Here is a 23,881-nt window from a genome sequence, read left to right as displayed (position 1 = left end):
TCAGGCGCGCCGGCTCCGCAGCCCGGCTGCCGGCGCGAGCGGGTTTGAGAGCAGGGGCTCTGAACCGAGTTTGGAGAGCCGCACTCAATGGGCCAAAGAGCCGCATGCGGCTCGGGAGCCGCAGTTTGCAGACCCCTGGGCTAGCCTAGGCTAACCAGGTCAGGGCCCTTGCAATTGACAGGCCTAAATTGTCAACTTTCTGGCTCAGGCTTGAAACAGGTTGAGTTTACAGGTTGAGATCTCAAAATACTCTCCCTAGTAAGATGCTCCAGAAACCAACACAACAAGGCCACCTACAGACAGGCAAAAAGATAGCTTCGCTATAGGGGGAGAAAAACTTTATAAATTAGCCCCAAGTAGGATAACCCCCAGAAATAGGTTTGTGAGAATTACACATACTGTTGGTTGTGTGTGTGAAAGACTATCCTCAGCTTCCATGCCTCTATATTTGGATGGAGTGTGTGTCAAATTCTTTCATCAACCAAGGGTGTTTCTGGTTAAGTTTAGCTGAATATATATGTAAGAGGTGAATCCACAGGCAGCCACTTTCGTGGTTTTACTATATGGGGACTTTGAACGCTGGCTTAAATGACATCTGCAAATGGTGATAACATAAGAGAATTATCTGTGAAATTGGTACTCCCCCCCCCAACTCTTCAATACAATGCATGTGTCTTAACTCATCCTGCAGCCATCATAGAATGATAGAGTTGCAAGGGGCCGTACAGGCCATCTAGTCCAACCCCATTCAATGCAGGATTAGCCTAAAGCATCCCTGACAAGTGTTCGTCCAGCTGCTGCTTGAAGACTGGCAGAGAACAGGAACTCACAACTTCCCTAGACAGCTGATTCCACTGCTGAAGTACTCTTACTGTAAAGAAAATTTCTTAATGTCCATCCACCTAAGCTCCTTACTGAAAAGCTCACAGAAGGGAAAACAGCAAGAGTGTGAAGGTAACCTTAAGGACAGCCTCTGTGTCCCCAAAGGAGTTTCAGAATTCCAATTTATTCTTGTACAAATATAGATAGGCCCTTTGCCTATGTATTGGGGCTGAGACCTGCCCAGCATTCTATGCTTCCCCCTTCAAGTGTATGAAACATTTCCATTGTAAAGTGGGAGACAAGGCCCAAAGCAGATGAATTCTTGCTTGAGAGATGATGGAAAGGTCTACTTCTTCGGAGCAATGATGCCTTCAAGCTGGGCCTGAGAAACAAAAACAGACTGGTTAAGGAGCGCTCACATCTAATTTTTATAGATGTACAACTGACTGTTGCAGTACTTGAGAAAGGCACTAGCCAGGGGACTGTGTTGATTCTTACATTCCTCTCCCCATGTTTAAAAGATTAGTTGCTCTCATTCTTGGCATGCAGACCTGTTGCATTATGAGAAGCAAGTAGAGAATTGGCACAGTTTCCTGGCAATGAAACTCATTTTGGAATGTAAAGCACTGAAGAGGAAATTGAATCAAAGCTGCTGAAATGGCAGTTTGCATTCTCCACTTTTAGGCCTGGCTGTGAAGGCACTGCTTGGGAACAGCAACTCAGGGACTGCCACAACTCAATGTTCAGGCAGTGAAAAGGAAAGCGGTGGCCGCTGCACAAGGGGAGCAGCTAATAAATGCCACACTCAAGTACCTTGCTAGGCTCTTTCGTTTGGAGCTGCAGAAAAGGTCCTGCGCAAGACTGTGATAAAGAACAAACCCATCCCTTTCCCACAAGGAAACCCAGTAAGGCCAGGTGCAGTAGCCAATCTGATCTGGGAAACAGTCTCCCTCTTAAAGTACATGCAACACCCTGGTAGACCTTGAAACCATCATGCACCAATAGTCCCAGAGAAAAACATGCCTTAGGCCTCTGGGGCCACTACAGCCTCCGTCACGACTTGAAAACACTAGTCTTCCTTCACAAATTGAGACCCGTTTTAATCAGGACATAAAAGATGTCTCCCTATACAGCTGTTTCCTTCTCCACCACTAACCTTCAGCTGCTGATTGGTTCGCTTAAGGAACTGGACTTCCTCACTGTGCTTCTTCTCCTCCACCTGCCGCCTTTCAAGCTCCCGTTTTTCAATGGCTTCACACTTGGCCTTCTGCTCATTTACTTGCCTCTCCAAATCTCTCTTCTCATCCTCTAACTCTGCAATCTTGGACAGAAAATTTTGTTCTATCAGTCAGTTAACCTCAGTAAAGCAATGACCTGTCTGTTCAGGGCTCCTGGAAGTATCTTTAACACTACCTACTTCAGGCAGGCAGGATATGGATGCAATTCTGATTAAAACACTTTCCTTCCCCCCCCCCCCATTGAAGCTCTTTGAGACCACGCTCTTGAGCAGCAGAAATAGCTATAACTTAAAAGGTGAAAGGACTGAAAAAAAACTAGCTACAGACAAAGTAATTTGGGGTTTTTTATCACAGCGCATAAAATTCAAAGCTGCCAAAATTGAAAGTTCAAAATGGGATAAGAGTTCTATGATCCTCATAAAGTGGAAACTCAAGAAGAAAAGAACTATCAATTTTACCTAATGGTCATGGGCAGAGTCAATCAAAATATGGGATGTTCATAAATCTACCATGGTGAACCTGAGAAGGATTAGCATTTAACCTAGCCAGACAGAAGCCCCTCGCATGTTGAGGGATGGACAAACAATATACATATGATGAAATATTTTTGGGAGGGGAAATGCCAAAATATTGAGAAGCAAACATGACATGGCCTGAATCTGACACTTCGATAATCAAGGTTAATAATATATTTCTTAACCAGAGCACAAACTTTGTGTTTGCCATGACTTTTAATCAAATATGATGTTATACCAAGGACCATCAAGTTTTCATCAAACTTTTCACCCATGATCTAACAGAGTCCAGTCTCAATACCTGTAGGTATTTCTTCTCACTAAAGACCCACTTAAGCCTTAAGATAAGCGCAGAACAAGCCCTGGCTTCCAATTATTTTTGGCCAAATTCCACACATAGAGCAACCGCAGATACACAGTATGGGGCATTTACAAAGCAGTTTCCGTTGTTTTACCAAGCCTTTTACAACTGTAGCTGGTAGTTTTTCTTGCCAAAATAGCTAGGGCAAAAAAGATGTCTGTACGTGTATATCTTAGATAATTAAAATAATATAGATCGCTTTTGTGAACACTATATACAAGGAGATATGAAAACATGACAAAACTTCTGATTATGTACTTGTTTTAGACCTTCCTTAGATTTATACAAAAGCACCCCATTCCTGGACATGACTTGCTAAGGGAAGGCAGCAGAATCCTAGTCCTAAATTGGTTGTACAGCAGTGAGAAAAATGAGCCCTGATGTCATTCAAGGTGGATATAATTTTTCAATGGTCTAAGCTTAACCTCAGACTTGAAACTGTATCAAACTCAACTAACCACAGGGGGAGTCCCACTCTTGGTTAAGTTTCATCTCTGAGGTTAAACTGTGTTTAGCTTATTTTCCTGTCTTCCTGTATATGGTGTTCCCAAAGCAGTTTCAGTACTTTTCTACTAAGTACTTGTAATACATGTTTATCTTCTTCCTTGGATCCCTTATTTTTGTATTAAGGGCCTACTCCTTCTTTTTGGGGGGGGGGTTGTTGCTTGAAAGACACAACCCCACACATGGCTGCTCTATTCCTGGGCAATGGCAGAATATAGCCTTTGAATGCTTTCCTCCAGTAGCCTGCCTGTACCTGCCCCCCTCACTGCAGACAGGCCCACTTACTCTTCTTTCCATATCAGACTTTCCCTGCTCAGCCTGTAGCGCCTTCCGCATGCCAAAGGCAACGCTGCTCTCATACAGGGTTTGGTAGGCTGCTATTGTCATCCGGATTTCATCCCGCACACGCAGCAGCAGGAGCCCCCGCTCGGCACAGTTGATGGTCACCTGCCGTATCAGCTCATCTGGAAGGGGAGAGCTAGCCATCAGGCTGTGTGCAGGAGTGCTGAGCCAGCAGCCCCTTAAGTCTGTTTTCTCTCATGCCTTCTTCCACAAAACTTAGTGGATGCTCAGGGTAGCATCAGAACCCAGGAGTACTTCACCAGAGAGTGGTGCGTGCCTCCTGTGCCTCTGGAGCAAAGCGCAGGCTGTCTTCCAGCCCTGCAGTGGCTACTCTGCATGCTTCAAGGCTATGCTTACAGGAGAAACGCAAAGAAACTGTGGCAGATCCCCACTTTAAGGTCCTCATATGTAGTAAGATGCTCTGGAGCTGTTTAGCAGCCTGAGCATAAACCAGGAAAGGAAAGGATAGGCACTCTCCCATTTGAGGGATACTTTTTGAACAAGCAAGGTGCACTTTGGCCTAAGGGGAGGGGGCAAGGCCAGGCCCCACCATGCTTACCGAAGCACTGCGAGTAGAGCTCCCGCCGCACAGGGCAGATGCCTGTCTCCCGGGCTTGGCGCTGCTGGAGCTTGAGGTCCAGCTGCTCCTGCAGATGCACCACATCCATGCGTGTGCTGGGGGTGCTCGACACCTGCTGGATCCACAGCTGGTTTTCCTCCACCCATTCTCTGCAGGGAAGCAAGACGAAAGAGCAGGGTGGCTGCGCTCCCCACTCCCACCCCCGTCCAAGCCCAACCCGCCTCTCTCCGCCACTGCAGCCCATCCCGGGGCTCACCTAGGCGGCAAAATGGCATTGAGGATTTCCTCCGCTTGCTTGCTGGGATCGACGGTGGGCGACGGCACCTTGCCCTTGCTGGGAGGGATGGGCCCTGCGGGCAGCACCAACTGAGGGCTGGCCTTCAGCGGCCGGGCCTGCGGAGAGGGAGGCGTGAGGCCGGCGGAGCCCCCACCAGGGCGATGCCCGCCCTCTCTCCCCTTCCCAGGCCAGCGCCCTCACCTACCTTGGGTGACCGCTTGTCGGTGTTGCGGCTCACCAGCACCGGCGTCTCGTAATGGAGCAGCGAGTCCGCGGGCGGGATCATGACGGCTCCGGCGTGGCCTCCACTAAGCCCGGCCTTCGCTGCCGGGCCTGTTGTGGCGCCGTTGCCATGGCGACAGAGACGCTCTCTCGGAACCCCACGCTAGGGGGCGCCCCGCGGCGCTTGCGCACTAGAGCGGCGCCGCGAGCGGGCTGGACGGGCGCGAGCGCAGTTAGGGGATCACGTGACCTCCGTCATACAGGCGAAGGGATGAGTCGTTTAAAAACAAAAACAAAAGCGTCCTCTCTCCCTCTCCTCGCCCTCAGCCCGTTTGTCTAGTCACAGAAGCATCCCGAGCCCCGTTTCCATGACATTCCCCCCCACACACACACACACCGCGCTTGCAAAGCACCCCCTGTAACAGGAAAACCGGCTGGCCAAGAAGTCCCGCCTACAAACAAAGTCGTCATTGGCTCCGCTGAGAACCCTCATAGAGACGCGGTGGTAGAACGGCCCCGAGTGATATCACAAGCGTTTCCGGGTAGTGGCGGAAGGCGAAGCTCGAGGACGGCCGTCGGGCGGGCGCAATGGAGGAACCGGAGCGCCGGCGGCGCAGGAAGCGGAGCCCCCGCGGAAGCCGCTCGCCGCCTAGCCCGCCAGATGAAGCAAGGTAAGGCGCCCCCTCCCCTTCTTACTCTCCTGAGGCAGCCTTAATGTCGCCCCCCCCTTCGCGGCCCGGCCTGGCCTCTGTTTCGCCCCCCACGGGCTGAGAGAGCCGCCGGGCTAGATGTCCCTTCCCCGGTCGATAGGCCCTCGACCCGTGTCCTGAGCCGTGCCTTCCCTTTTGTCCGTTTGGGCTCCCCGAAGTGGGTTTCAGCTTTGCTCAGTCGGTGCTGTTTCTTTGCAGGCTGGCTTCCAAAAAGAAGAGCAAGTCCTCGAACAAAAGACGCAAGAGGAGTCGAAGCCCCCGTCACGTGATAGGCAAAATAAAGCAGGTAAGTGGCTCTTCTGGAAGAGGATGCGGAGGGCGGTTTCCGATGGGTCGGAGCATGGTGGGTGGAAAGAGGATTGCGGCTGGAGGAGGTGAACTGTGATCCTGGCGGGTCCTGTATCCACTCTTGGCTCTGCCAGGCTCATTTTGTGGTCTTATGGGAGCTGTAGGGGAAGAATAAGGGACAGAGCAAAAAACAAAAGCGAATAGAAGTCTAGCAGCACTTTCAAGACTATCGCTGGTGACTCAGATGCAATGAAAATAAATTATTTTCCTCGTTTTTATCAGGAGAATTACAGGGTGGGGGAGTAGAGAGATCTGGTGGTGTGAGTCTCTGTATAAAGAATTGGAACAAGTTACGTCGTTACATGTAGATGATGATGAGAAAGGCCAGAGGATTTAGCTTTTCTCTCGTGAGGTGAGGCAGCCAGACAGTTCACCATCCAGGAAATAGCCAGCTGAAACTTCTGTCCTTTTCATTGAAGTTTTCATTGTCCTCTGAACTGTTTTAGGAGCTGTTTGCTGAAAAACAGGATACAACTGTTAACAAAATTAATGTGTGTGTTAAACGCTGCCAAGTTATTTCTGACTTGTGGCGACCCTATGAATTAATGACCTCAAACGTCCTATCATGGCCTTGTAAAAGGAGAGCCATGGCTTTCTTGATTGAGTAAATCCGTCTTGTGTTGAGGATTTTCTCCTGCTGCTTTCAACTTTTCCTAGCAAAATTAATAATTGGTTTATAGCGCAGAACTGTTTAAAATATTACAACAAAACTATATGAAGACTAATAAATAACTCTTATATATTACTGATACCAAGAAGAAAAGAATTGCTATCTAAAATTATGTATTGAACAAATATTAGTGCTACTGGTGGTCTAATTAATTTAGTTAAATGCCTGATTGCATGTCAGCACTTGGGAAGAGATCAGATGGTAGTGTTTTATGCAGACTTTTTAAAGAGAAGAAAATAATGTGGTGTTCATTACATTTATGAAGTAATACCCTTGATTCTTAGAGTTTGTGGCTTAATAGCAGTTTCTAATTAAAGCTGATGGGAAAAATGATTCATTATTTTCTTCATGACAACATATCAATGCAATCACTAATTCAATTGGACAATCGTAGGAAACATCCTCGCAAACATGTATTTGTGATCCCATATTGGATTTTTTTCTGTTGCAGGAGCGACCCGATCACTCCCGAAGGAGGCATGAGGAACGTCAGCATCGGGACCATTCTGAATTGGAGCACAGATGGGGGAGAAGCGGAGATAGAGACAGACACCGAGACCAGTCAAGCCGACGGAAACCACATAGAGAACGCCCTGGTAGCCATGAAAGGGAAGCTGATCATCTCCAGGAGCAGCAGGCAAAGAGGGAGTTTTATAACGAGCGAAGGCGTGAACATCGTCAGCAGATGGAAGCAAGTGGTGATGAGGAGAATCGAAACTCGGGAAGGCCCAGTAGTAACAACACAGAAAAAGAATCAGGGAATAAAGAAAAACCAAGCTTTGAACTGTCTGGTGCGCTTGTGGAGGATACCAACACTTTCCGTGGAGTGGTGATCAAATACAGTGAGCCCCCTGAAGCACGTATCCCAAAGAAACGGTGGCGCCTCTATCCTTTCAAGAATGATGAGGTTCTTCCGGTCATGTACATTCACAGGCAGAGTGCCTATCTGCTGGGCAGACACAGACGCATTGCTGATATTCCTATTGACCATCCCTCCTGTTCCAAACAGCATGCTGTCTTTCAGTACCGGTAAGTCTCAATTCACGTGGCAAAAAGTAAACTATGAGTGACCCATAGTTTGAGATTAATTGTTTAACATGCCTGGCTTGTCAAAAATCTCTGTGGTACAAAGCAAGGGGTTAGACCTGTGGTTCTCAGTCTTTCATGTCTTATATCCCACCAGTCACTCTATCAAATATCCTGGGTCCCACCACAACAGAAACAAAAAGGCCCACTGTCCTCAAGAAGGACATATATTTATAGGCATTGTGTTTCTGTATTTATCATTTAAGTTAAGTACATAGCAGAAGCACAGTGAATATTCCCTGGCAGGTATGGTTGGCAGAAAGCAGCACATTAAAGACACTTGGTGGTGGGCAGCAGGCGTGGTCAATTAGATGACTCGCCAAGTGTCCAAAGTTGCTGTTAGCCTGCCAAAAAGTCACAGGTCGATAATCTGTGGCAGGAAGGGTTGCCAGGAGACAACATATCACACTTACAGGTGGATATGGGGATTGAGGGAGAGCAAATTCTTAGTAATTGTTATGAAAAGCCTGCATTCCAAGATGTCTGTGTCCCACTGATGGAACACACACCACTGTTTGAAAAACATTGATCTAGGCTGGGACTTCTAGTACAGCTTCCTTCCTGTCCTTTCTCCAGAAAGTCTCTGCTAAAAACATGTTCTCGTCATTTTGACCATATTGCTTTGTTTTCTTTAATTAGCTGCCTTGTCTTACTGAGTCTTTTTCAAGAGAATAGTCTTTACTTGAAAACTTTCTTCCTGCCATGTTTCGTCTTTCACCTTGTTTCCCCTTTTAAAGCACACCTAGTTCCCTCACCAGTTGTGTACTTGTTTTATTTCTTTATTTGCAAAGTAGGAAGACAGGATGGTGGCTGGGATGTGACCCTAATAGTGTATACGAATGGCTGAGAATTCAGGTGAGCTAGCTCACCTTAAAAGGGCTAGAACAGCTTGTTTTGTGATTTCTCAATTTACTAACGTCATCTAGACAACTCCCTTTCATAAAAGACGTTTTGAGCTTAGTTCTCACAAGCCCATATTGCTATGGGAGGCTCTGGGAAAAGGAAGTAATGCAATGTTTAGAGCAGGGTTGGTTCTAGGCTTCATTCTGCCATGGGCAGAGAATACCTGGAGGTGCCCTTCCCTCCTATGCTTGCCATTGTGCCTCCCACCACTCACACCTCCTTGTACACCTGTGTTCTTCCTCCCCCCCCCCACTGCCTAGCCATCCATCTTTCCCCCACCTACTTGCTGATTTTCCAGTCCTCCCCATATGCACTCTTCCTTGACTGTGCTGGGCAGTGTGTGCAGCTTGGAACATGGGTGGTGGAAGGGCTCACAACAACCAGATAGGCAAGGGGCGGGTTGCATAGGGCCTGGGCAGCTGCTCTACCTCAAGGTATGCTGATTCCAGCCCCAGTTCAGAGGCATGTGTATGTCTAGCACAGCTGTGCATCTAATATGTATGCTGCTAATCACCACAAATCTGTTTTGGGCCAGGCTTGTGGAGTATACTCGCCCTGACGGCACAGCAGGTCGAAAGGTAAAACCCTACATCATTGATCTTGGCTCAGGCAACGGCACATTTCTGAACAACCAACGCATCGAACCTCAGCGCTACTATGAACTGAAAGAGAAGGATGTCCTGAAATTTGGGTTCAGCAGCAGGGAGTATGTCCTCCTACATGAATCCTCGGACACGTCAGAGGTGGACCAGAAGAAGGAGGAGGACGACGAGGAAGAGGATGAAGAATCAACATGACAATAGGCCGGAAAGGTGGACAGAACTTTTCCTGCAGCGGCACTTGCATCCTTGTTTAGGTGCTGGAGTCTCGCTGTTTGTCTCTCACTGCCTTAAAGTCTGCTGTCTCTTGACTCTTTATTTCAGGAGCGCCTCGTACACATGTGGCTTTTGTGGTGCTGGACTTTTGGGCAGTAAAGAAAACCACTGTTTTTCAGGTGGCTTTTATTAATCGAAAGATGCGGTCTGGCAGCTCTTCAGTGAATGGTTTTTATATAAAACTTTGAAGCAACACACAGTTGTGTACACCACAAAGCTGCTGCTTTTCTCCCTCCCCTAAAAGCCCATGTGAATGCTTTTTTCTTTTGCTTGCAAACTGTTAAAAAGATAAATGCTACTTTAAAAAAAAGTAGGGACTTGAGATAGAAAAAGCCAGATGTTGTTCTGTAATGTCTATGGTTGTCTGATTTATTCATATGTTAAAGTTATGAGTTTGTATGACTTTTTATGCTTTGTATAGGCAATTGGTATCAGGATAAGTTTTCAAGGATACGGTTTGCAATGTATGTATAAAGTATCCTCAGTTTTCTCTCTGGCTTTTTGTCGTTGAGGTGAAGGGGTTCAAGCTGGTTTTTGAGACTCCTGTTCTACTCATGAATATCTGATAGGATGGTATTTTCCAACAAAACATTAAGGGCAGATTCCTTTGTGTCTAATTTTAGCAGGAGGCAGATGGTGTATTATGATTTGGGAATGGGAAGCAAGCTTATTTCACTGAACTGTTTTGTGCCCTGAAACCACTCATTGTACAATACGTTTGATGTACTTGGTTAGTAACTTTCCTTACTGCCCGCATTTTCTGAGAGCACTTTCTATTCGCCGAGACATGTTGTATATATAGGCCTAGAACTAGGGTGTTTGAGCTGAAATGCAATTCATAACTAATAGCAGAGAGGGGACCCTTCAGGACAGCAGCATCTTTACTATAGTTCCTCTTTTTATTTGAAATAAAAGGTTTGTAAATTAACTTGGATGTATTTCTCCTGGATTTTTATTTTCTCTCCCTGAAGTGGATAAGCAGCCTGAATAGCCCTGCCACAGTTAGTACTTGGATGGGAGACCACCAAGGAAGTCCTGGGTTGCTAGGCAGAGGAAGGCAATGGCAAACCACGTCTGCTCAACTCTTACCTTGAAAACCCCATGAGGTGGAGCTTCATGGGGTCACCATGAGTTGGTTGCGACTTGATGGCAGTTAATTATTGTTGAAGTGGATAACAACCTCTTATGTTTCTTCTAAAATACAGCTAATAAAAATGCAGAAAAGAAGCCAAGGGATGGAAGGAAAGTAACATTTACTTTTTTTCTGAGCAACTTTGTACAAAAAAGCTGCGATGTACATAACAATCCTCATTTTACAGTTTAGCCATTTATGCACGGGAGGTTTTGCCTTGGATTTGCCGCTGTCTTGATGCAAATTTTCCCCATCTGAATTCTCAGAACTCTGCATGGGGGCTTATTTTTGAGTTGTGAGAATTTGGATGGGAAAAATGTGCATCTATATAGCAGCAAATCCAAGGCAAAATGTCCCGTGCATAAATGGTTGAATTTGTTAGCACGGGGGGGGGGGGCAGCTCTCTCCACTGCTCCTGTTTCTAGACAGGTGAATGCAATTTCGGTAGCCAAAATCTTCTTTTCCGTGTAACACTATTGTGACCAGGGGACAGCAGCTGCAGCCTTCAGAAACTGCATGTTGATGAAAAGGATTTTGGTCCCATCTTGCTCTGCAAAACTGTTTATAGGAGTAAACTTTTCTAGACTCTGGAAGTAGTGGCTGGGTCCCTCCTCCATGGCAACTATAGAACACAATTCACATACTCTGAATGTATGGATATGGACCGCCAAGCGTGATATGTCACCGTTTGCATGGCTTGTATGCAGCACTACATCACACGAGCTCACAATATTGTAGGCATTTGGCTTGTCTGCACACAGCCTTTAGGGTAATTTTTAAAAAATTGTCTAGTTTAACTACTCTCAACCTTGCACCCATCATCCTGTGAAACCCGTGTCACAACATGGACCAATCCTCCCCTTGTACTGTCTTGTCCTCTGTGGCTGCTGGAGAAGCCTAGGACAGAATTTCTTCTCTTCGTGGCGTAACATCTCAATGGTGAATGCTCAGTGATGTCACTGGAAGCAGCCTCCTAGGGCTACCTGCCTAGCCACCTCATTAGTAGCGTTTAGGTGCAAAGCTCAAATCTTACTACTGTGTGCTTTGTAGCATGTTTTTAATTTGTAACGCTATCTGCTATTGTTGGTGCTTTTTTGATTGAGAAGGGGAAAGGGGTGGAGGAAGGAGAGCTGGGAGATGTTAGAAAATTGTCAGTGGATAGTTTCCATTTTAATACCGAAGGAGAAGGCAAAGTTTTGAGTGACAAAGAGATGAGCATTAATTGGAGTGTTGCTGAGAGTTAATGGGGAGGTGTAGTGATGTTTAGCCCGCAAGTCTTGCGCAGCAGTAGACGATGACGGGGAGGGGGGCTGACATAAGCCAAGGCGCAACAGCTAGGAGTAGACATGGAGCTGGGGCTGCTTCTGAAGCTGGGAAGGGGACCAAAGTCTCAGCAATCCTACTTCATGTGTCCCACAGTTTACAGGTGCATGACCCACACCATGGTTCCAAATAGCCTGGGATGCTGGGGTGAAGAATCCCCTTTTGCAGCTAACTGCTTTGCAGAGCCAATTGGATCGGTCCATGCTGCGACAGTGGAAGGCCCTGCATGGAATGCGGCCCTTTAGGTTGGGATGGATCCAGTGGTTTCTGAGTCCTTTGAAGGAGGCACTGACTTGCAGAGTGCGGCGAGGCTCAATGCTACAACCAATGCTCACTAATATTTACTGAAAGCTCCGTCTGCAGCACCCAAGTTTTGTCCATGGGCTTCGGGTCCGGCTACAGTTGCCAGCTCTGGCTTGGGAAGTTCCTGGAGATTTGGGGCCGGAGCCTCGGGAAGGTGGATTTTTAGCAGGGGATTCCACAGAGTCCACCTTCCAAAGCAGCCATTTCCTCCGAGGGAGCTGATCTCTTGCCTGGAGATCAGTTGTAATTCCGGGAGATCTCCAGCCACCATGAGGAAGCTAAGCAAAAAATACAATCAGCACAGTGGCCAAATGCAAGTTAGTACATCCAATAGACTATTAATGAAGACAAGGACCCAAACAGAACTATACAATGGCAAGAATGCCAAGAAGTCCGGTTTCGAACCCTTTTCAAAGTACTTTCATCAGTCCCTCATAGTTGCGTGTGAAGAGGAAATTGACCCACAGGTGCTCAACGTTCCTTCAGAGCAATCCTGTACAAATGCTTCTTTGGCACTCAATGCCTCAGTCATTTAATTGGAGACTATCCAGCAGTCTTCCATGCTTCCCTTTTCGCATTCTGCAAATGTGCTGAAATTGATCATGATCGACTGCATTTGACTACAGGATCGCACTCTGGAATAGTAGTACTGGCATTGATCATAATTGTCTGCAGTTGACTACAGGAGCATTGGAAACATTTATTATTTAGCTTCTACAGACTGTGTGTGTGTGCTGTGTGCCGTCAAGTCGCTTCCGACTCATGACAACCCTATGAATCAATGTCTTCCAAAGTGTCCTATCTTTGACAGCCTTGCAAATTGAGGGCTGTAGTTTCCTTTATTGAGTCAATCCATCTCTTGTTGGGTCTTCCTCTTTTCCTGCTGCCTTCAACTTTTCCAAGCATGATTGTCTTTTCCAGTGACTTTTTTCCCCTCATAATGTGTCCAAAGTACGACAGCCTCAGTTTAGTCATTTTAGCTTCTATGGGGACTCTATTGTCAATTATATATTCTGCGTGTCCTATCCGCCCTGTTGGATGTTGTTTTGTATTTACCTTGTACACCAATTTATCTTGGCATTCTTGCATTGTATAGTTCTGTTTGGGTCCTTCACTGTTGCAGTAAAACAGGGGTTCGTGGGGGAGAGGGAGGCCCAAGATCGTTATCAAGAAAACAGTTTATTTGCAGCTGCTGACTCAGAGGCCCTAATGGGCCGAAATCTCTGAGTCCCGATTATACTGGGGAAGAGATATTTATCCAAATTCAAGTTATGATACATCAACAAGTTATGCATATCTGATTGTATTACAGACAGAAAGGCGACTCAGTACAGTTGCAGTTTCATCCAGTTTCTCCTATCATTGTTGATCGTTCAGTTTGACACTCCATGACATTTCACCCACTGCCTTCACACACCGTTATCCTGCCCAGCAACAGACTTCCCTTGCGATCTCAATACATTTACAGTACATTTACAGAAAGGGGAAAAGATTATCACAAACTACGAAGCCAAAATACTTAAGTGGATCCTCCACTGGTTCTTGTAGGTTATCCGGGCTGTGTGACCGTGGTTTTGGTATTTTCTTTCCTGACGTTTCGCCAGCAGCTGTGGCCGGCATCTAAGATGCCGGCCACAGCTGCTGGTGAAACGTCAGGAAAGAAAATACCAAGGCCACGGTCACACAGCCCGGATAACCTACAGGAACCAATGAACTCTAACCGTGAAAGCCTTTGACAATATTTTGGATCCTCCACACTCAGCGAAAGTCTACCTTGCTGTCTCATGAATAGAGTCTGTTGGATGTGCTAGCTTGCATTTGGCCCATGTGCTGTTTGTATTTATTTATTTATTTTGCTTTGCCTCCTTAGTACGGATCCTGATTCTCGTATGACCACGAGGAGACTGGACACCCTCCGTCCAGCCCCGAACCTCTTGGCCTGGAGGCTGAGCTCTTAAGGCAGAGCGGGCGGGCGGGGAACCATGAGCCTGGGATACCGCTCCCCTGGCCCGGCGGTCCCTCCCGTCGCGCGTGGAGGGCAGGGCGCCCCTGCTGGCCGGAGGCCGCGGGGCCGCGCCGGAAAAGGAGCGCGCGGCGGGCCGGGAAAGGGCCGGGCTGGCGGCGGCGGCGGCGGCTGCTGCCCCCGGCGGCGCGGCCGGGCATCGCCACTCCCCGCCAGGCTCCGCTCGGGCCGGCCATGGCGGCGCTTCACGGGGCGGCTGCCAAGGCCGGCGCCCCGCCGCAGATCCCGGACACCCGCCGCGAGCTGGCCGAGCTGGTCAAGCGCAAGCAGGAGCTGGCGGTGGGTGAGCCGGGCCGGGAAGGAAGGAAGGGCGGCGGGCTGGGCTAGGCCGCGGCGGTTGGGCGGCGGTTGGGCGGCGGTTGGGCCTCGCGCGGGCGGGCGGTTGGGCGGGCAAACGGGGCGGGGCGGCCTGCTCCAGCCCGGCCGCTGAGCGAGGCTCCCTGCCCCTTCCCGCCCGGCAGGAGACGCTGGCCAACCTGGAGCGGCAGATCTACGCCTTCGAGGGCAGCTACCTGGAGGACACGCAGATGTACGGCAACATCATCCGCGGCTGGGACCGCTACCTCACCAACCAGAAGTGAGTGCCGCCGACGGGGGGGGCGGCCTTGCAGGGGGTCCGAGAGCGGGAAGGGACCTGGCAGGAGGGCTTCGTCAGCATGGCGAACAAGGCCGCTGAAAAACGTCAGTGCTTCCTTTGAAACCACGTCCTGGTGCAGAAAGCATAAATCCAGAAGCTGAAGAACTACACTGAATGATCCCCTTCTTTTAAAAGGAGCGCATTCCGAAACGTTCCTGCTTGGATTCAAATAGACACTTTGCTCAGACGGATGGAGCTGTTCCTAAAACCTAGTCCAACCCCCTGCACAATGCAAGGATATTCACAACTTCCTCCCCCCCACACACACACACCCCAGTGACCCCTGCTCCATGCCAAGGGGCCCTCCCTTTCATCATCATCACAGAATCAGCATTGCTGACAGATGGCCATCTAGCCTCTGCTTAAAAACCTCCAGGGACGGAGAGCTGACCACCTCCTGAAGGAAGCCTGTTCCACAGAGGAACGGCTCTAAATGTTAGGAAATTCTTCCTGATGTCTAGATGGTAACAATTTTGATTTAAAATACTGTCGAAAGCTTTCACGGTCAGAGGGTTCTTGTAGGTTATCCGGGCTGTGTGACCGCAGTCTTGGTATTTTCTTTCCTGATGTTTCGCCAGCAGCTGTGGCAGGCATCTTCAGAGGAGTAACACTGAAGGACAGTGTCTCTCAGTGTCAAGTGTGTAGGAAGAGTAATATATAGTCAGAAAGGGGTTGGGTTGAGCTGAATCATTGTCCTGCAAAAAGTATCAAAGGTAATGTGCAAATCATTGTCCTGTAAGTATCAAGATAATGTGCTAATGAGTGTGTGGTATGTTCATATGGAACTATTGTATCCTGAAGTGATCTGTTAATGTGTGAAATCCAAAGCTAATCCGCATGGCTATTGTGAAATTAAATCTTTTGATTTAATTTCAACCCCATTGGTTTGGTCCAATTGTCCGGGACAACAGAAAACCACTCCGCACCCTCCTCTCTATGACAGCCCTTCAAGTACTTGAAGATGGTGATCTTATCCCATCTCAGTCTTCTCCTCTTCAGACTAAACATACCCAGCTCCTTCAACCTTTCCTCATAGGACTTGGTCTCCAGACCCAAGGCAGCGTGGCAGGGAGCAGTGCTAGGGGTTGCCAGGTCAGGGTTGGGAAATTACTGGAGATTTGGGGGTGGAACCTGGAGAAGGCAGGGTTTGGGGAGGTAGCTCAGCAGGGATGTTATGCCATAGAAGCCATGCCCTCCTGGGGAACTGATCTCTGTAGGGTGGAGATCATTCATAATTCCAGATCTCCAGGCCCACCTGGAGGTTGGCAACTCTAGGGAGCACTCTCCTCCTCCTCCCGTATCTTGTTCCTGTGCAGGGGCTGCCCTGCCCAGTTCAACAGCCGAAGGACTTCAAACCATGCCCAAGTGCTGTTTGTCCACTTGGGGGCTGCTGGGCACTCTGCCCCAGAGAGCCTCCCGGGACCCTCGCAGCACATCATGGCAGGTGGCATGAGGGCTTCCTTTGATGGCTCTATCCTTCGTTCATGGCAGTTGTTCTCTGTCTAGGAACTCCAACAGCAAGAATGATCGACGGAACCGGAAATTCAAAGAAGCTGAGCGCCTCTTCAGCAAGTCCTCTGTCACCTCAGCCGCTGTGAGTCCCTTCCATTCGTGTTCCCTTGGCTTGTGGGAGGCATGCATAGGATGCTTTCCATGCCATGCCAAAGCCTGGCATTGCTGCTCCTGAGCATACATGAAGCAGGCTGCCCACCAACCTCTACATCACCCTCCTAGGGTTTCTCCAGCAGAGGCAGTTTCTGTGATGCTGGCAGGAAGAAGCCACTGAACTTGACTATCTGCGTTCTTGAATGTCTTGGGCGCCAAGTCAGGATTCTGCAGCCGGTCTCCAGGTTCACAGGCAGCAAACCTCTGAAACCCAGGGCTTGGAGGCAGCATCGGGGGAAGGCCTTGGCCTCTGAGCCGTTTTTTTGGCCCTCCATGGCAACTGATTGGTCACTGTAGGAACTAGGATTGTGCATTAGATGGACCACTGGTCTGATCTAGCAGGCCTCATGTCCAGGCATGGGAAGTTCCACCCATCTATGCCACATTGCTTTTGAATCACCACTGCCTGCCACTGTACTTTACATTCTATTGTCATTTCTCCATTCTCCACAACCAACCGCTTCTTCATTGATTGGCTAAACAACATATACTGAGCCTGTGCAGAACAACCAAGCACATAGATGTACCTGCCCCCATTGATTATCTGTTGATTCTGATTCTCCTGGATGCCTTTCCTTTGGGGGGAGGGGAATGAGTGGAGCCAGGATTCTCAGGATGCTGGATTTCGTGCCAGGAAGCAAAGGCTACACACATGTAATACAATTGCAGAGTATAGTTAATATTGTGTGTTGTCAGTTAAATGCTGTATTTTTCAGATGTAGCTCAAGGTAACTCACAAGTAAAACAAGACAAAATAACGTAACCTGTAAAAAGTCACTATAAAACCCAACAGCAGTTAAAACCAGCGAAAAGCACAAAACCATTGCAACTAAAACTTGGGGACAAAACCTTTGTTTTGGTCCAAGGCTTTCTGGAAGAAGTTTTCTAGTTGTCTCAGGAAAGCCTGCACTGAAGGAGGTAAGAGAATTTTCTGGAGCCAGGGGAGAATTCCAAAGCTTGGGGGCAGCATCTGATTGCTTTTGCACAGATCTGTGGTTGGTCTACCTGAGACGGGGCAGATTACCACAAATTGGGGCTTTCAGCTGATCTCTGAGCAAAAGGTTATATAAAAAGGATATTTGTGCTGAAAGGATGAGTATAGCAAAAGAGAACAGCACGGTTCTCTGAGCAAAGGCAGGAGTTTATGAGGCCCAAGCTGTTAAGGATATTAACAGTCACCTGAAGCTGCCTTATCCCAAATCAGACCATCAGTACATCAAATGCAAAATTGTCTACTCAGGCAGGCTGCAGCTCTCCTGGGTCTCAGGTACAGGTCTTTTACATCACCTACTACCTGATCCTTTAAACTAGAGATACCGGGGATTGAACCTGGGGCCTTCTGCATGCAGAGCAGATTCTCTACCAATGAGCCATGCCCCCTCCTCTGATCCAGCTTGGAAACCTACCAGGAGCTTTTGTAGTTGGCATAGAATTGGCTTAATGTATTAATTGCAGCCAGCCCCAGTTAACTTTCCAGCTTCCGTGTTCTGGTTCAGATGGAGTTTCTGGACAGTCTTCCAAGGTAACTTAGGTTCCTGTGGGAGTGCTCAGAGAAGCGAGCGGAATCCACCTGGAGGTCTCAGTTCTGCTCACTCTGGTCTTTTCTGGTTTTGTAGGCAGTCAGCGCGCTGGCAGGAGTTCAAGACCAGCTAATTGAAAAACGTAAGTTCAGCCCCCCTCACACAACAGCCCCCCCCCTCGCCAACGAGACAGTCCTGCCGCTTCTGGGCTTTCCCCCCACACTTTATGCTTCTGAGCTTTTAAAGAGTGGAGTCAGAATCCTGCAGATGTGTACAACTGCAATGAAATGCAGCTGGCACACTCTCCACAGCTAGCCCCTGCTGTGCTGGGGAGAGGGCTCAGCCTCGCATTGTCCAGCCCCTCTCCATGTTCACTGCTTCATGAACACATGAAGCTGCCTTATACTGAATCAGACCCTCGGTCCATCGAAGTCAGTCTTGTCTACTCAGACCAGCAGCGGCTCTCCAGGGTCTCAGGCGGAGGTCTTTCCCATCACCTACTTGCCTATTCCCTTTAACTGGAGATACCAGGGATTGAACCTGGGACCTTCTGTATGCCAAGCAGATGCTCTGCCCCTGTTGTACTCTGAACTTTAGATGGGTTACAAATATACTTGACCCTAACCAATTACTTAGATGTGGGTAGAAACGCACCATCTGCTCTGCTTGGTGCCAGGTCTGACCAGAGGGGCTGCTCTGATTTTTTTTTTGGGGGGGGGGCTTCTTGAGGAAGGCTCCTCTTTCCTGGGCTGCACTCGTCTGGCTTGTCCCGTTGCAGGGGAGCCTGGGAGTGGGACCGAGAGCGACACCTCCCCAGAATTCCACAACCAGGAAAACGAGCCAAGTCAGGAGGAAGCGGAAGAGCTGGACGGCTCTGTTCAAGGTGTAAAGCCCCAGAAAGCCGCTTCTTCCACCTCCTCGGGCAGCCACCACAGTAGCCACAAAAAACGGAAGAACAAGAACCGACACAGGTGAGCCGGTCAGGCAAGCACGGAGCGGAAGGAGGCAGGGCGGGAGTCCTGGGGAAGGACCTTTCTTTTGGAGGCTGCCTGCTGGTTTTTCTGTTGGTCCTGAGTTGCACCTGGAGGTGGGGGATGATTGGTGTCAAGGGAGAGACCTGTAGTGGAAAAGGTGGTTGGGCTGCAACATACAGCCTCTGGGAGTTGGGGTGGGGGGAAGGCTTACAGAAACTCAGGTGTTTTAAGCAGTGACACTGGATATTGGATCAGACCAAGGTCCATCAAGTCCAGAAGTCTGTTCACACAGTGGCCAACCAGGTGCCTCTAGGAAGCCCACAAACAAGATAACAGCAGCAGCATTATCCTGCCTGTGTTCCACAGCACCTAATAAAATAGGCATGTTCATCTAATCCTGGAGAGAATAGGTAGGCACCATGACCAGTATCTATTTTTACTAATAGCCATGAATACCCCTCTCCCCCATGAACATGTCCACTCCCCTCTTAAAGCCTTCCAAGTTGGCAGCCATCACCACGTCCTGGGGCAGGGAGTTCCACAATTTAGACAGAAGAGAGCCTTTCCCTTCTAACTCCTATTATTGAAGCTGCTGATTAAATGAAGTGAAATGGCAACCGACAGGCAGTGAGTTCACTTCTTCACCATTCATATAAAAGAGGCTCTTTTTAGAATAACCGGCGGAAGGTGTGAAACTCACCGCAGCAGGAAGCAAACGCAGGTGAAGCCATAAACAGGAAGACGTTACTTTTTTAAGGCAGGGAAGCCTTCATACCAGTAATGTTGGGAGGCAGGCAGAAAATGGCAGATGGTTGGGCCACCATCTTTGTGCGACACCGGGATCTGACCTTTGCTATGATCCAGGCAGCTGAAACAGACCTGTTCGCCATCCCACAAGCCCAGGTTGCGCCTGATGTTGTGCACTCTGCCTCCCGAGCCCTGGTGCCCAGTGGGTGAAGGGGTGGCCCCTTCCGTTCTTGGTCTCCAGAGTCACAAAGGGTGAGCTGTTCAGGACTGGGCCTAGGCTCGCTTGTTTGCCGCCAAACTACTGACCAGTGAAGGAGTCACTTTTGGGGAGTAGGCCCAGGATCTTTTCCTCTTCAGCAGTTGCAGGGCCCTGAGGTCAAGATCTGGCTCTCGCCGTACAAATTTTGGGTGGCGTTTTTTTGTGGGACATTCCCACCTCTCCTCCAGTCTCTAGCTTGTGGATTTTGCTGTGTTTGACTTTTCTTCTCTTGGTTTCCCCAGACAAATTACCCACATGCTTCCTTAAACATTTCCAAATTCATATGGGGCCAAAGAGGTCCATTGTTGTCCCCATGGGCTTGTGGTTGCAAAGTGTCCGTCCCCCCCCCCCCCGGTTCCTTTTCCCTTCCTGCTGCCCCTGCATTTTTCTAACCTTGCTGCCCCCCCCCCCATGCCCCAGGGCGCCAGATGGAGAGGGTTCTTCAGGCTGGCGGTGGGGTGAGAGATTCTGGGGGTCTGACTGTGTAGCACCTTGTCATTGGCTGTCTTTTTATTTTGGAATACTCTCGCTAGGGTGGCTAATCAACTAATGGATTTAATTCCTTAGTCAATTAATTTCTGTTGCTTTCTTCCTTTCAAATGCTGCCACTCAGTCCGTCTGGCATGTTTGATTATGACTTTGAGTAAGTTTGACTCGACTTTGCTTTTTGTGCTGTGTTGTTAGTCTGCAGACCCTCCCTTCCTCCCTCCCCTCCCTCAGATCCCCCCTCCTCAAAATTATTCTAACCCATAGTTTATCTGTTTAATTGTAGGTATGTATATTAGGTTAGGCTGGCACGTTTTAAAAAAAAACAGACAAAAGCGTTACTGGAGGTAATACTTTATTTAATAACTTTGGCAAAAATAATAATAATTAAGTCGGCTTCATTCTTCCGCTTCTTTACATTGTTTTCAAAAGCAGATAAACTTCTCTTGAGTTTTTTTTTTAAACTGATTTTTTTTCCTGCTTTGCTTTCTAAAGTTGATTAGCTGTGCAGATGTGGTGATTTCCCCACCCCCCTACTAAAGTATACCAGGCTCCCCCTTGGGTGACTGCGAGTTTATCCAATTCCTCTTGACTTCTGACAATAAATGATCGGTCTTCTCAAAGCTGCATCGTTAACATGCTAACCTAGTGCATGACTTGTTCTCTCTGCCTGATTGTGTCTGTGTGGGTGGAAATCTACCTATCTGTGCAGGGTCGGGGTTGGGAAAAATTCTGCTTTGGCTTGGCTGTGTTGGTGAGTGGGGGATGAACTGACCACCCGCCCAGTGCAGCCGCCGGGGCTTTGGAGCTCTCTAGGACCCCAGTCTGGGCTGACCGCTCTTCTCTTCTTCCCTTGCAGGATTGATCTCAAGTTGAACAAGAAGCCCCGCGCTGTAAGTATCAGCCTGGATATCTTGAATATTTCGGGCTTTCTTCCCTCAACCTCTGAACCTTTCCTCAGGCTTTCTGTCTCAGGCTGCAGCATCTTCCTAGACCTGCACTCCTCTCTTGTTTGTTTGGCTGCAAACTGTCGGGTTGGGGCCTGAAAGCATCTTGTATTTGTTAGAAACTGCTTTCTTTAAGGAAAAATGCTGTAGTTTGCCCTGGAATATTTCCTTTCAATTAATCGGAGGGGCGTTGCCGTTATTTATGTATTTACTGTATTTACTTCATTTGTACCCCGCCTTTCCCCATAATGGGGACCCAAAGTGGCCGACATCATTCTCCCCTCCTCCATTTTATCCTCACAACAACCCTGTGAGGTATGTCAGGCTGAGTGTGTGTGAGTGGACCACGGTCACCCAGCCAGCTTCCATGACAGAGTGGGGATTCGAACCTGGGTCTCCCAGATCCTAGTCTGACGCTCTCCCTCCCTGCCTTCCCCAATGCTTTGGCAGAGCGGGCACTCGAACCTGGGTCTCCCAGATCCTAGTCCAGTGTTCTAACCCCTACACCACGCTGCCTTTCATTGAGAAGTTGTGGTCTGTGCTATATTTCCCCAAGTACTGGTTCTGTTACTGCTGTGCTGAACTTCTCTTTCCTCTTATTATCCCCTTAGATCAGTGGGTGGGGAGGATCAGGTTAGGTCTCTGTGTCATCCTCTGCATTGACACCCTGCCTTCTCTCCTCACTTACAGGACTACTAGACTCCTCTGCAGTGAAACTTCCGGGGTTGGCCCCTCTCCCCCCCAGTAGTCCAGGCCAAGAGACTGAATAAGCACAATGCCAGCTCCTTCCTAGACCTGCGCACCTAACTTGCTTGTAGCCCAGACCTGGTGGTGACAATCCCCGGCTCCCGGTGCGTCTTGCTTCCTTGCTGATCAGAAATCGAAGCCCCTCCTCTCATCGGCAGCGCTTACCGTTCCATCGTGCGTGTAAAAGAATCCTCGGGAGATGCTCCTGTCGATGTTTCTGCGTGCCCACTGCCGCCTACTGATTGATTTTTTTATTTTTATTTTTGGTCTCATGTATTTTGGGTAGTCGATGGTTGTCTTTTTAAAATAAATCTTGGTATTTAATTTTCAATTTTTTTAAAAAAAAAATTGACCCAAACGTTACAGGCCGACAAAGACAATCAGCCAGAGGGTGAGCTACTTGAAACCAAGAACGGTGCCTTTATTTAATTCACCAGGTGCGTCTGCTTCACACTGGAGAGAAAGGGGTGGGGGGAGGATAGTGCTTGGGTGAGCCTGTCTATCGTCCACTTGCCTGCTTTTTGGAAATAAACACACTAAAGCGCACCTGTCTCCTCTGAGCTGGAGGTGAATCTTTTCCGTGTGTCAGCCAGGCCTAGAAATGTGCATGTTAGTGCGAGGCTGGTTGGGCTGCAACATACAGCCTCTGGGAGTTGGGCCAGGGCAGGGCTTACAGAAACTCAGGTGTTTTAAGCAGTGACACTGGATGCTGGATCAGACCAAGGCCCATCAAGTCCAGCAGTCTGTTCACACGGTGGCCAACCAGGTGCCTCTAGGAAGCCCACAAACAAGACAACTGCAGCAGCACCATCCAGCCTGTGTTCCATAACACCTAATATAATAGGCATGCGCCTCTGATCCTGGAGAGAATAGGTATGCACCATGACTGCATCCATTTTGATTAGTACCCATGGATAGCCCTCTCTTCCATGAACATGTCCACGCCCCTCTTAAAGCCTTCCAAGTTGGCGGCCATCACCACATCCTGGGGCAGGGAGTTCCACAATTTAACTATGCGTTGTGTGAAGATTTGCATAAAGAGTAGGGTGAGGTCCGCTAGGGGAGGGGCCTTGGTTAAAAGCAGTGTGTACAGTAGGAGCTGAGGTTGTTGCCCTGCAAGAGCTCCGTCCCCTCCAGCTCCACTCTGTGTTCTTTCTGCTCCAGAGATTATAGGGGAAGGCCTGCTACATGCCTGCAGCTCACACCCCCGCCCCAGAATACCTCACCTCACAGCCTGGGGCAAGATGCTTTTAGCCCTGGTGAGGAAAGCCCTGGCTGGATTGTTTCTCCTCTGGCGGACAACATGGGTTAGTAAGACGGATGGTTGTCAAAAATGGGTGGGAGCAGGAAGGGGAGACCACTTTTGGGTGTGGGGCTGATGGTTGGACTCTAGTCATGGGGTCCCAGGGCTGGGTGGAAATCTTCACTTTCTGTTTTTTTTTTAGAGAGGATGAGGTGAATAAGTTAGCGAATTTTAAGGGCACTGTGAATTCCGCCTTTGTGGAAAACTGATTGGGCAGGTAACATTTCCTGAGCTGCCAGATTTTAGGCAGGAAGTCCTTGAAAAATGCCACCCCCCTCCCTTGAAATCCAAACGGAGTTTACAACTGCTTCCAGTAAAACAAAACAATTCCCCTGACCCTCAAATATGCTGCTAAAATCCTT

At 48.7% G+C, this 23,881-nt stretch overlaps 3 protein-coding genes across 5 annotated transcripts; 2 read left to right on the top strand and 1 right to left on the bottom strand.

Moving 5' to 3' along the window:
* Nucleotides 1-1,104: 1,104 nt before the first annotated feature.
* DNALI1 (dynein axonemal light intermediate chain 1) lies at nt 1,105-4,943 on the bottom strand. Its single transcript, XM_056846048.1, has 6 exons — nt 4,845-4,943; nt 4,619-4,755; nt 4,342-4,511; nt 3,726-3,904; nt 1,979-2,143; nt 1,105-1,204 (listed from the first exon to the last, which is right to left on the bottom strand). Exons 1-6 carry the CDS (start codon nt 4,923-4,925, stop codon nt 1,169-1,171), a joined length of 768 nt encoding a protein of 255 aa, XP_056702026.1. The 5' UTR covers nt 4,926-4,943; the 3' UTR covers nt 1,105-1,168.
* A 441-nt stretch (nt 4,944-5,384) lies between these two features.
* On the top strand, nt 5,385-9,375 carry SNIP1 (Smad nuclear interacting protein 1). The gene is made up of 4 exons (XM_056846039.1): nt 5,385-5,532; nt 5,770-5,857; nt 7,041-7,618; nt 9,114-9,375. The coding sequence occupies exons 1-4, from the start codon at nt 5,450-5,452 to the stop codon at nt 9,373-9,375; spliced, it is 1,011 nt and encodes a 336-aa protein (XP_056702017.1). The 5' UTR covers nt 5,385-5,449.
* A 5,015-nt stretch (nt 9,376-14,390) lies between these two features.
* Nucleotides 14,391-22,204, top strand: MEAF6 (MYST/Esa1 associated factor 6). 3 transcript variants are annotated; one of them, XM_056846044.1, is made up of 8 exons: nt 14,391-14,513; nt 14,696-14,811; nt 16,378-16,465; nt 18,153-18,198; nt 18,835-19,027; nt 20,650-20,679; nt 21,382-21,415; nt 22,160-22,204. In XM_056846044.1, the coding sequence occupies exons 1-8, from the start codon at nt 14,409-14,411 to the stop codon at nt 22,166-22,168; spliced, it is 621 nt and encodes a 206-aa protein (XP_056702022.1). In that variant the 5' UTR covers nt 14,391-14,408; the 3' UTR covers nt 22,169-22,204. The 3 variants fall into 3 exon arrangements, with proteins under 3 accessions (XP_056702022.1, XP_056702021.1, XP_056702023.1); XM_056846043.1 differs by having other exon boundaries at nt 16,363-16,465; XM_056846045.1 differs by lacking the exon at nt 20,650-20,679.
* The last annotated feature ends 1,677 nt before the right edge of the window (nt 22,205-23,881 follow it).

The sequence above is a fragment of the Euleptes europaea genome, chromosome 3 (assembly GCF_029931775.1).
Source record: "Euleptes europaea isolate rEulEur1 chromosome 3, rEulEur1.hap1, whole genome shotgun sequence".
Taxonomy (NCBI): Eukaryota; Metazoa; Chordata; class Lepidosauria; order Squamata; family Sphaerodactylidae; genus Euleptes; species Euleptes europaea.
The sequence above is the reverse complement of the archived record's forward strand: the minus strand, read 5'-3'. Positions and strand labels throughout refer to the sequence as shown.

Excerpts from the sequence above, each read along its gene's own strand:
- DNALI1 (XM_056846048.1), bottom strand. The coding sequence starts at position 4,925 with ATGATCCCGCCCGCGGACTCGCTGCTCCATTACGAGACGCCGGTGCTG. Across the intron at positions 4,756-4,844 it reads CCGACAAGCGGTCACCCAAG|GCCCGGCCGCTGAAGGCCAG; the intron begins GTAGGTGAGGGC and ends CCCTCTCCGCAG. Across the intron at positions 2,144-3,725 it reads AGTCTGATATGGAAAGAAGA|ATTGCAGAGTTAGAGGATGA; the intron begins GTAAGTGGGCCT and ends TTTCTGTCCAAG.
- SNIP1 (XM_056846039.1), top strand. The coding sequence starts at position 5,450 with ATGGAGGAACCGGAGCGCCGGCGGCGCAGGAAGCGGAGCCCCCGCGGA. Across the intron at positions 5,533-5,769 it reads AGCCCGCCAGATGAAGCAAG|GCTGGCTTCCAAAAAGAAGA; the intron begins GTAAGGCGCCCC and ends GTTTCTTTGCAG. Across the intron at positions 7,619-9,113 it reads CATGCTGTCTTTCAGTACCG|GCTTGTGGAGTATACTCGCC; the intron begins GTAAGTCTCAAT and ends GTTTTGGGCCAG.
- MEAF6 (XM_056846043.1), top strand. The coding sequence starts at position 14,409 with ATGGCGGCGCTTCACGGGGCGGCTGCCAAGGCCGGCGCCCCGCCGCAG. Across the intron at positions 14,812-16,362 it reads CGCTACCTCACCAACCAGAA|TTGTTCTCTGTCTAGGAACT; the intron begins GTGAGTGCCGCC and ends CGTTCATGGCAG. Across the intron at positions 18,199-18,834 it reads AGACCAGCTAATTGAAAAAC|GGGAGCCTGGGAGTGGGACC; the intron begins GTAAGTTCAGCC and ends GTCCCGTTGCAG.